The sequence below is a fragment of the Mixophyes fleayi genome, unplaced genomic scaffold (genome assembly GCF_038048845.1).
Source record: "Mixophyes fleayi isolate aMixFle1 unplaced genomic scaffold, aMixFle1.hap1 Scaffold_4105, whole genome shotgun sequence".
Classification (NCBI taxonomy): Eukaryota; Metazoa; Chordata; class Amphibia; order Anura; family Limnodynastidae; genus Mixophyes; species Mixophyes fleayi.
This window is the reverse complement of record NW_027448090.1, coordinates 255-10356: the sequence shown is the minus strand read 5'-3', so window position 1 is coordinate 10356 and position 10102 is coordinate 255. Positions and strand designations below refer to the sequence as shown.

General features: G+C 39.6%; 1 protein-coding gene across 1 annotated transcript; it reads left to right on the top strand.

Annotated features, from left to right (window-relative positions):
- Window positions 1-921: 921 nt before the first annotated feature.
- Window positions 922-9886, top strand: LOC142134193 (cilia- and flagella-associated protein 46-like; the record flags this gene model as incomplete). Its single annotated transcript, XM_075194521.1, has 5 exons — window positions 922-982; window positions 1129-1164; window positions 1487-1589; window positions 3805-3917; window positions 9805-9886. Coding segments are annotated over 5 exons (395 nt in total), but the record flags the coding sequence as incomplete, so codon positions are not given.
- Window positions 9887-10102: the final 216 nt, after the last annotated feature.

Here is a 10102-nt window from a genome sequence, read left to right as displayed (position 1 = left end):
TCAACATTTATTTATATAGCGCCAGTAAATTCCGTAGGGCTTTACAATTGGGAACAAACGTTAATAAGACAATACTGGGTAATACATACAGACAGAGAGGTAAGAGAATCCTGCTCTCAAGCTTACAATCTATGGGACAGTGGGAGTTTGAAACACAAGGGCATGTGCTACATCATATTGCACAATGGACCAGCTAGCAACCACAGCAACCATTTAGGTGTACCCATGAGTGCAAAAAATCTCTGCCAAGTTACATTTGGATTAAGCTAAATCAAATTTACACAACTCATGAAATCGTCGGTGGGTTATGTGAGGTCCTCTTCCTTTTGGCTGCTATTCTGTTACGCATTCCTTAACACATTTCTATATGGAGTGATGTTATGTGAATGGTAGAAGCCGCATTGTAGGAACTGGATTATTGAATTGAAAGGGACAGAGAGACAGAAATATTGGACAATCACCATCAGTGATTTCCATTCCTGCCTCCATGTAACTGCACATTATTTGCCCAGGGACAACCCTTATGTGTTGTGTTATTGGTAAAGATGTTTTAAATGTTACGTAAGAGATCCTGAAAACATGCTGCACTATGGGGAGAGGAGAACAGTGGAATTATGGAAAGACATGGCTGCTGTTAATAGAGGTTGTTTTTTCTTTATGAAGTCTTCCATACATATTCTGCATATTCAGAGTCCCTACTTCTGAATAATTCAACCAATGGTGAAGCTGTCAGTGAATGTCACTTCAGTAGTTATGTAATGAAATGGTCACCATACAACATTAATATAGTCAGTAAGCTGTGATATCGTAGATCAAACTGAATTTGTTTTTGCTCAGAAATGTCAAATTATACTATAGCCTAATATGTATTCTAAGGATATATCAGGGTGTTGTGTGCATTATCTGTTGTCTATTTTGTAGGTACCCATCAATCGTGTTCTACCAACTAACTGCATGTCAGTGGACATCCATAATTTCACATGTATCCTTAATACAGCAACCATTGCTAAGTTATATTTATTATGCCAAGTGTCAGTTTTATGTTTGCTTTATCTGAGTTTAATGTGGCCACTTGGTAAATGATGGTATTGTTGTGTATTTGTGTGCTTCCATAACAATTTATATCAGATATTGTGGATCCTTACAATGAAATAAGAGAACCAGGTAAGGACATAATATAACCTCAGCGCTCAGATATAAACAATTCTTTAGTAAGAACACTTGTTCAATAATAATGACTTCACAAACAATGGCCCTTTGCAGTCATTGTTTTTGTCTTTAGCTCTGTCAATGTTGGATAACAACTGCACACTATGAATTGCATATCAAACGCTGCATGATTTAAGTGTTGGTAAATATATGAATGACCTTTGCTCTTTGTTTATTATGTATTGAATATACTGTTTATTTTATATAATAGAAAATGAAATGGTAGGTATAACAGAGTTCAAAAACTCAATGTTCTATTCATTGTGTCCCTTTTCAGAAACACACAGCCCTGGCTATAGAATGAACGAGGTTCTCGTAAGGTACAGCCAGCAATTTACTGCACATTGGGAAGGAATTATAGGAAGATTACGTGTGCCCAGGTTTGTTCTCAGTTGAGGATACTGCAATTGGCTATTTAGTGTTGATAAAAGCAAATCAATGTGATCTATTGTCATCTTTTAATTGTTTTTAAGCCACATTTGTATTGATATTTATTCAGTCAATATTTCACAATTCTAGCTGCAATGAGGGTGATATTAAAGAGACCTGGAAGTGTTGATCAAAAACTTTTTCTTTTAAAAGGAAATACAAATTTTCAATAAAGTAAAATTTGACAGGTTACAAGCAATAAATATTCTGTATTAAGGATATATGATATTTACAGCACACATTTACCAGTTTATTGCTATGCTTGTCTCAGTATGTATCTATGTCATTGAAGCTGCCTCTTTTTCTACTTGTTGGGACTTGCAGGACTTTCAGTCCAGCACAAGCCGCATAGACTTGTGCTAGTTTTAAATGGTCATTACACCTAAAATACAAGTTGACTTTTATAGTCGCCTTTATAAATATATACATAAAAAGTTCAGGAGCTGATGATATGAAGATATTTGAGATAAAGCTTCAGTTAGTAAACCTATTAATACCCCATTCATACTGCACCAAAATCCCGGGTTTTTGCCAGGGCGAGCTCAAACGACCTTTAACCCGGGATTTATCGAGGGGTAATTCCCGGGTCGAACCAAAAACCCGGGGTTGCACAGAAAACAAGCTGATTGGCTGTCTGCCTGTCTCTGGAGGATAAATAAATGTTATTTTTTTTTATTTCTTTTATTCAATTTTAAAATATAATAGCAAAGCAGTTTTGCTTCTTTGAGGATCCTTTTAAAACAGTAAAGGTATAAATTGCTATGTCTCTGAATTGCTGATGTTTCTGATTCAGAAGGGCAGAGGGAATAATTGGGCATCAGTTAATTAAATGATGAAATTTAGCTGCTACATTGAGCAAACCAACTAATTATTATGCTTTTTTAATTATGATTTTACTTATAGAAAGTGTCAATGACATCACCATTTTTCAGCCAATGAAAACTGCTCTGGTGATGACTCCCACAAATTGCCAAGGCACAGATTTGTGCAGTATGAATGGGGTGAACCCGGGAAATTCCCGGGTCCGAGGTGCAGTATGAATGGTGTTTCTGAGCTGGGACGCTCCGAGCCCCGGCAAAAACCCAGCTTGAAAAACCCGGGATATTGCCGGGGCGGCAGTATGAAAGCGGTATAAGAGACATTGCAATTATGGAGAAATTTCTGATAACAGAACAGTATCTTGCACTCAACTATATGGTAAATGTAAATACCGGACCTGACGTATTTTGTGTAAAAATTCCGCGTGTTCATGTTGAGTCATATGTATTGCGAATTACATCCAGCTCAAAGTACACCAGGATTTCTAAGTCTGGCCTACAAATGCGTATACGCCACCCAATAGCGCAGAAATGCAGCTTGACAGTGTTAGCGGTAAATGTAAAATAAAAAAAGCTGCATTACCCCATTTGATGTAATATATATATATATATATATATATATATATATATATATATATATATATATATATGTGTATGTAATATACACAGGAGTAAATAGTTCAATGACAGTATTATTGATCCAAAACCAAAACATACATATTTCCATGTGGAATGGAATATCCGTGTGTGCTCTCTTGCTGTACTCCACTTGTACTACACATGCACAGTACAGAAATGTGTATATTTATGCTTCAAACATTGCGGTACTATGTCAACCTAACTAGCCTCTTGCAAAATAATGCTGACAGCACACAAATCAATATCACCCCTCGTATATCCTTTATACCTAAAACTGCCTCTGTAAACATTTCTGTGCATAATAATATTATAGTTAGTGAGTTGTGATGTCTACAATATAAAGTTCCTTTGTATGTTAACCCCACTGCTGGTTCCTGGAGTTACTGGTTCTATTTCTGATACCGTTTGCTACATTAATTACCTTTTCTATCTATTATTGATGGGAGGTAAATGGATAACCATATAACAGATTCAGTTATACACAGGTCAATCCCCATGCTGTTCCCCAGCTTTTTCCAATTCCCTACAGCATTGAGAAGTAATTCACAATTAATCAGACGTGCTGAAGTTATATAATGACCAATAAGATGATCATTTATATGTGTGCCTAGACAATCTGCCAGTTACCACTATACTGTACATCCCATATAGAGAATGTTAGCACTTCATTGAAAAGTTGGTATTGATAGTGTCACTGTCTATTTTACAGCCATGCAGAATGGGAAAACATGATGACTAACTGCAGCGCATTTATTTTCTATGGGACCGAGAGGCTTTTAGCACATGTACTGTTAGACAAATTTGTTGCTATGGATTTTACAGGTGAGCATGAAATAAAAGTCATAATTACTGCATAAACTGTTGTACAAGTCGGAAAGTACCCAGAGTAATGAACAACAACTAACTCAGTAGTAACTTTTTGATGATAGCTACTTTGGCGTAAATAGCAAGATATTTAGAAATTGTGTTTAAAATAGTTTGTGAAAAAAAATGGTACTTAAGGGACCAGAGCAAAGTGATTTGAACAGAAAATAGCACTTCTACTATTATTTTCCTATGTTGTGACAGTAATGTGAGGGCTTTCTTCTTGTTGCTCGTAAATTGTGTTGGCTTTTTAGTAATGAGCTAAATGACACTAGTCAGGTACACATAGAGGAGGCAGCCATGGCTGAGCCAGTGTTCATGGGAATTCTGCTATCTATTCATTAGGAGCAATTGGTACTAAAAAATGGGCAGCTCAACGTGAAAGGTTCATTGGTGATTCAAAGGCAAATGTATTGTATTTCTTCATTCTTTACCTTTGCATTGGGAACTAAGAGGCATAGGTTTGTTACATAGAGCTCGAAGCAGTACAACTCTGTTGTCAAGCATATATGCTCATCGCTCAGACAAAACTCTGTTAGCAAAATGATCTATGTCCGGTGTACAAAAGTGTTAGATATGCATAGTACATAGCCCTATACATGCAATATAATGCTCAATGATACACAAGAATAGTGTCATATTCACAGAGCAATGCAATAGCTAGTGTATAGCAATAAATGCAAAGTCGCACTGAGAGACTAGATCGCTAATAAGTCGCTACAGACAACACCCCCCTTACCACTTTATAATTAATATGAGAATCTTCTTTTCTGCGGTAACCCAAATGGAAATAACAAATTATAAACACAACCAGAACGGCCGGGTAGTGTCCTCTGCCTGCCTCTGCGTAGCTAGAACAACTTGTAGTCAGAGCAGTGGAATGTTAGCAACACATAATATTTCAGTTTAGCCAAAATTAAGGTAGAAGGTACTAGGCAACATTGAGCCAATCTGAGCATCTAAACATTTGCAGCATAGAGTAGTGAAGTGTGACTCCTGTCAAACTGGTGCAGAACGATTGTGGGGTCAAATGTACCTATATGATAAAGCTCATACATACTTGTATTACTTTGTCAGTGTACAGATAAAGCTCCCTTGGCAAATTGTCTGTTCTGGCAATTACCTAAATGACGACAATGCAATGGAGCGTGTGCACTTGTCCTGCTCACTCCCATAACTGTGAGAGTGCGGTGCCAGTATAGGCACACAGCACGCTCAGTACCAGCTGCCCAGTTTCTAGGTGTCACAGAGAATTCATACTCCATCTGCATCTCGGTTAAATAACCGACAATTTACAAATTCACCTTATTGCCTTTGTGAATAACTCTCCAATCAGCTATACTTACATATTTGAGTGCTTATTATTTATCATTAGTATCATCCTTGTTTCCTCTAGTGCAGGAGTCGCTAACCAGTCAGACATGAAGAGCCCAAAAATATCTATAAATATCACAAAACCAACTTTGCTTTTTATGTGTGTATATACCTATAAACAGTATAAACACACACATATATATACAATACACACACACATTGAGAATGTAACATCATTTACAATTTTTTGGTAAGTGAAAAAGAAAATATTCAACAATCCTAAAATGTTCACAATAATCACCAAATCAGTACAACGATCTATTATCTCGCTGCTGAGGAGGGTTCAAAGTGCTACATATAGTCTCTTCACAGCACTTCACAATTGCTGTGGAGGAAACTGTTGAAGTGGGTATAAAAAAAAGTCATAAATGGTCATCACATCACTCCACATGCTATCAAACCTAACAAAATGTCCCTTGCATGCCCATCAGACCTCCCCACATGCCTCTTACATCCAAATGTGACCATCCCATGACCTCAAACCTCCCCACATCAGAACACTTCACATGCCCATCAGACCTCCCCACACGCCAACAAACTTCTCCACATGCCTGTTGCACACATCAGACCTCCCCACATGTGATCAGACCTCTCTCTATACATGCTCATTTGACCACACCAGATGCCATCAGATCTCCACACATGCCACCAGATCTCACCACATGCCCCTTAAATGCCATCAAATTTACCCACATGCCCATTACATCCACATGAGACCTGGCCACATGCCATCAGATATCACAATATGCTCCTTACATGCCCATCAGCATCACCGCCTAGCCTCAGACCTCCCCACATGCCCCTTAAATGATATCAGACCTCCTCACATGCCCCTTACATCCACATCTGACCTCGCCACATGCCAGCAGTCCTCCACACATTTCATCAGATCTCTCCTAATGCTATCAGATCTCTTTACATGCCAATCAGTCTCTTTGTATGCCCCTTACATGTCACAACTGCCACACTTAGCCGCTATGTATGGGCAGGGAGTGTGAAAAGTGTTTTTTAAGCAGATATGTCATTGAAAATGTACTTACTTAACAATAAACATAGCTTAAGACAATATACATTGTACTCCATCATTTGTTTGTATTTCTGAAAACTGCATATTCTTTACTCGAATCAGTTAGATTCCCAGGACAAAGGTAAAAACCAGTGAATGCAAATGTAGTTAAGCAAAATGATATATTATGTGCTCACAAGGAATATCTGACTAATTCTATTATAAAGAGAACTCTCAGTGTACAGTCCGTGTTTCTGTGTTTAGAATAGAGTATAAAAATAGGACATAGAGGTGTATGTGTCATTATGGGTCAGTTTCAAATTCCAGAAGTGGACTACTGCTGCACGATCTTAAAAAGATAGGCAGGAATCTATTATTGCTCACATGTTTCGATCAGGGTCTCTTCAAGCACCACCATCCATGGAGCAGTAGCCTCCTTACCCACAACAAGACCCTCCTAACCTCCCCAAGCACTCCGGTCGCTGGCCGCTCCTCAATAATTGAATACTTGTTACCTGTCACACTTAGCCGCTGGAGCCCGCACAGAGAAAGAAGGAGAGGAAGCTACACCCTCCTCCTCCTTACCTGATTAGATAATCGGTGACACTGTGATATCCCTGCATTGTGTAGAGGAAGTCACATGACGTGCTCCCAGTCAGACGAGTAGCTGACTCTGTTCCAATATGGCCCTGCCTGCGCCCAGAGCTGCCCTCATGCTCCCGGCCAGAAGCCACTTTTGAATGCCCAAAGAGATGCATGTGGCTTGAGAGCAGCCGGTTGGCCACCACTGCTGTAGTGACATACAGTAAGTAGACAAAGCAAATATACATTAATAACAACATGATGAGACAAATAACTTGAGATACATGGCAAGAGCTTACTATATAAATTATTGTCCATTGTGTCTTGAAAAGAAAAGCTGACTATAATATTTAGGATGAATGGAAGTGCTGTGATTTAGGATGAATGATGATTCTTACTGAGATGACCTTCACTTAATAACAAGATAGGATCCATTAGCCTCTACTGGTCATCAGGGCAGATGGTGACAGGTTTCTCAAATGGATAAATTATTGCTGAGTAGCAATATCCTATTATGTATGATCTTTTTATGGAGCTTCAGGAGTGTATCTGCACACAGTTTCTGGCTCAGACACAATTTCACATATTTGAAATAACATATTTTACTTTCAGGCTCACCAAGTAAAGCTGGCAATATCACTTCTTTTTATGTACGAGTCTGCAGGAATTTAGCAAATCCAAAATCAATAGGTTTTACCACATTAATAGCTAATGTGACACAGGCACCCTTCTGGTGATGCATACACAAACAACTTCTCGCTATGTACTTTCATTTCATTTATATTTTCAGGATGGCAAAGTCAATGATAACACAATGTTCCAAACACTTTCTTGTGACTCTAGTGCTAAACTAACAGAAATCAGCTCCCTTGACACTATCCAACTTATTTGGCATCGGTCAACCACATAATGAACAACTCAGGTGTTTATACTTTGCACTCTACCCACAGCCCTAACTTGATGGACAGGTGACACACCCATCTGGCCTTTATCGAGGAGTTCTCCTCACGCGTTCTTCTTAATGAGTCTCAGTGCAGATACACCCAGTCAACTGCTGTTAACTGTGGAAGAGGATGCCTCTGAACCACTTCAAAATATATACAATGAATCACACTCTTTACTATTATTTTGAGGCACATATGTCCTCCACCTGTATCTCTTTAACCTAGGCGCACTACTGTACAAATATGTAACTCTGTTTGCAGCCTTACCCTGCAGACTGTCAGCTAAATACCTAACTCCTCTCTTAGAGGCCTCTGGCAAACCACTCCCTTTGTCACACTAACTATACTATTATACCAGTGATGGGCAACAGACGGTCCTGTTGCCACATGCGGCACTCTGAACCTTCATCTGCGACTCCCCCCTTCCTGCTTTATTTTCAGATTTGTTTGTTATAGCTTGTAACACTTGTTTAAAATGCCTGCTGATATTTTATTATAGACAGGTGTCTCTTTTTTCGAGATGTGCAGTTCTTTTGATGTTTAGAGGGCCACACCATTAGGCCCCCGCAGGGCCGGATTAAGGGAATGGCGGCCCCTGGGCTAAGGGGGCCTCCATTCCCCCGTGAGGGCCCCCCCCCGGTGGCCGGAGCTGCACGCCCCCCCCTCCACAGTGGTCGGGGCTGCCCGCGCCCCGCCGGCACTTACCTCCTTCTCCGGCGCGCTGTACTCTGTTTACTGAGGAGATCTTGTGAGAGTGACACTCACGAGATCTGCTCAGTAAGGAGACTACAGCGCGCCGGAGAAGGACTGCAGTGAAAGTGCTCAGCAGCACTGATCGCGCCGGAGGCGCCCCCGCCCCCGACCGATCAATACTGCTGCTGAGCACTTTCAAGGTCCATCTGGATGCCATAGGCCCCTGGGCTGTAGCCCAGTTAGCCCTATGGGTAATCCGGCCCTGGGCCTCAGAAGTATATCAGGTTTCCCATCACTTATCCTTCTAGCTATTAGAAAATGCACTAGAGCAACTATCAGTATAAGGTAATTGGGAATATAAGTTAAAGGACAACTGTCGCTAGTTTGGGAAAATAATAGTAGCTTTATTACAGCAAAATAATATTTTTAATTTGGTCATTGTTTAATATCTCAAAAAGAAGGAAAATAATGATCAAACATTGCAGTAAACGCCTATACTCACAGCATAACTCGCTCAAGAATTACAATGAGATAGTTTGCATCTGTTAAATGATAATGCCATACACACATATCCTACTGTCAATGTAAAGAAAAGTTATAAACAATGTAATCATCAGGTGAAGCGGGGAAAGAATATATATATATATATATATATAATATATGTTTAGATTTGGTAAATGCCTGGGGTATAGCTGGAGAAGAGATGGATGGGCTCCATTTACAAGGCCCAGTCTGGGTCTTCTGTTCTGCTGTCAGACTGATTAATGCTGGCACCTGTTAGCTGTGTTTAAAAGGCTGCTAGGCAGTGGAGTCAGTCTCTCACTACCTGAGGCAAGGGACTGCAGAGTCTGTGTGAGAAGAAGCGTTTATTATGAAGTTTCTTTTATTATTTTGCTTAATAAAACTGGCTGAGGCTAGTTGAACCCAAAACCTTGGACTTGAGTGATCTCTTGGCTGCTACACACTGCCATCTACCCCAGGGGATGACAGGATTACAGCTGTTCCCCTACCCTAGCCTGTCTCTCTCTCTCCCTCCCTGTGTGTGTGTGTGTGTGTGTGTGTGTGTGTGTGTCTCTCTCTCTCTCTCTCTCTCTCTCTCTCTCTCTCTCTCTCTCTCTCTCTCTCTCTCCTATTCATATCTATATGTATAATAATTTTTTTTCAAGTACATGAAAATTTCAGATTGAAGTGTACAGACAATCTAAATTTGCTGTAAAGCAGATTGTATGTGGATTATGTATTTCAGAATGCCAGCTGATGATTCTTCTAGATCAGGTGCGGACAAGTCGTAGTTTTTCAAGACAATCAACGATTGATGTACAAAAAAGGTAAAAATAATGAAAAATTATCTTTCTTGCCATTGGGGGACACTGTGACCATGAGGTATAGCAGGTTTTACATGTTTTTATATTTTCATGGCTATTTCTTTCAGTGTTTTTTTTTTTTTTTTTTTACTTCTCCTTTTACTCACCGAATCATCTGTTTCTCTGAGTCCATTGGGGGACACTGTGCTCTGTTTGATTCTATGTATTTCACTCATGTTT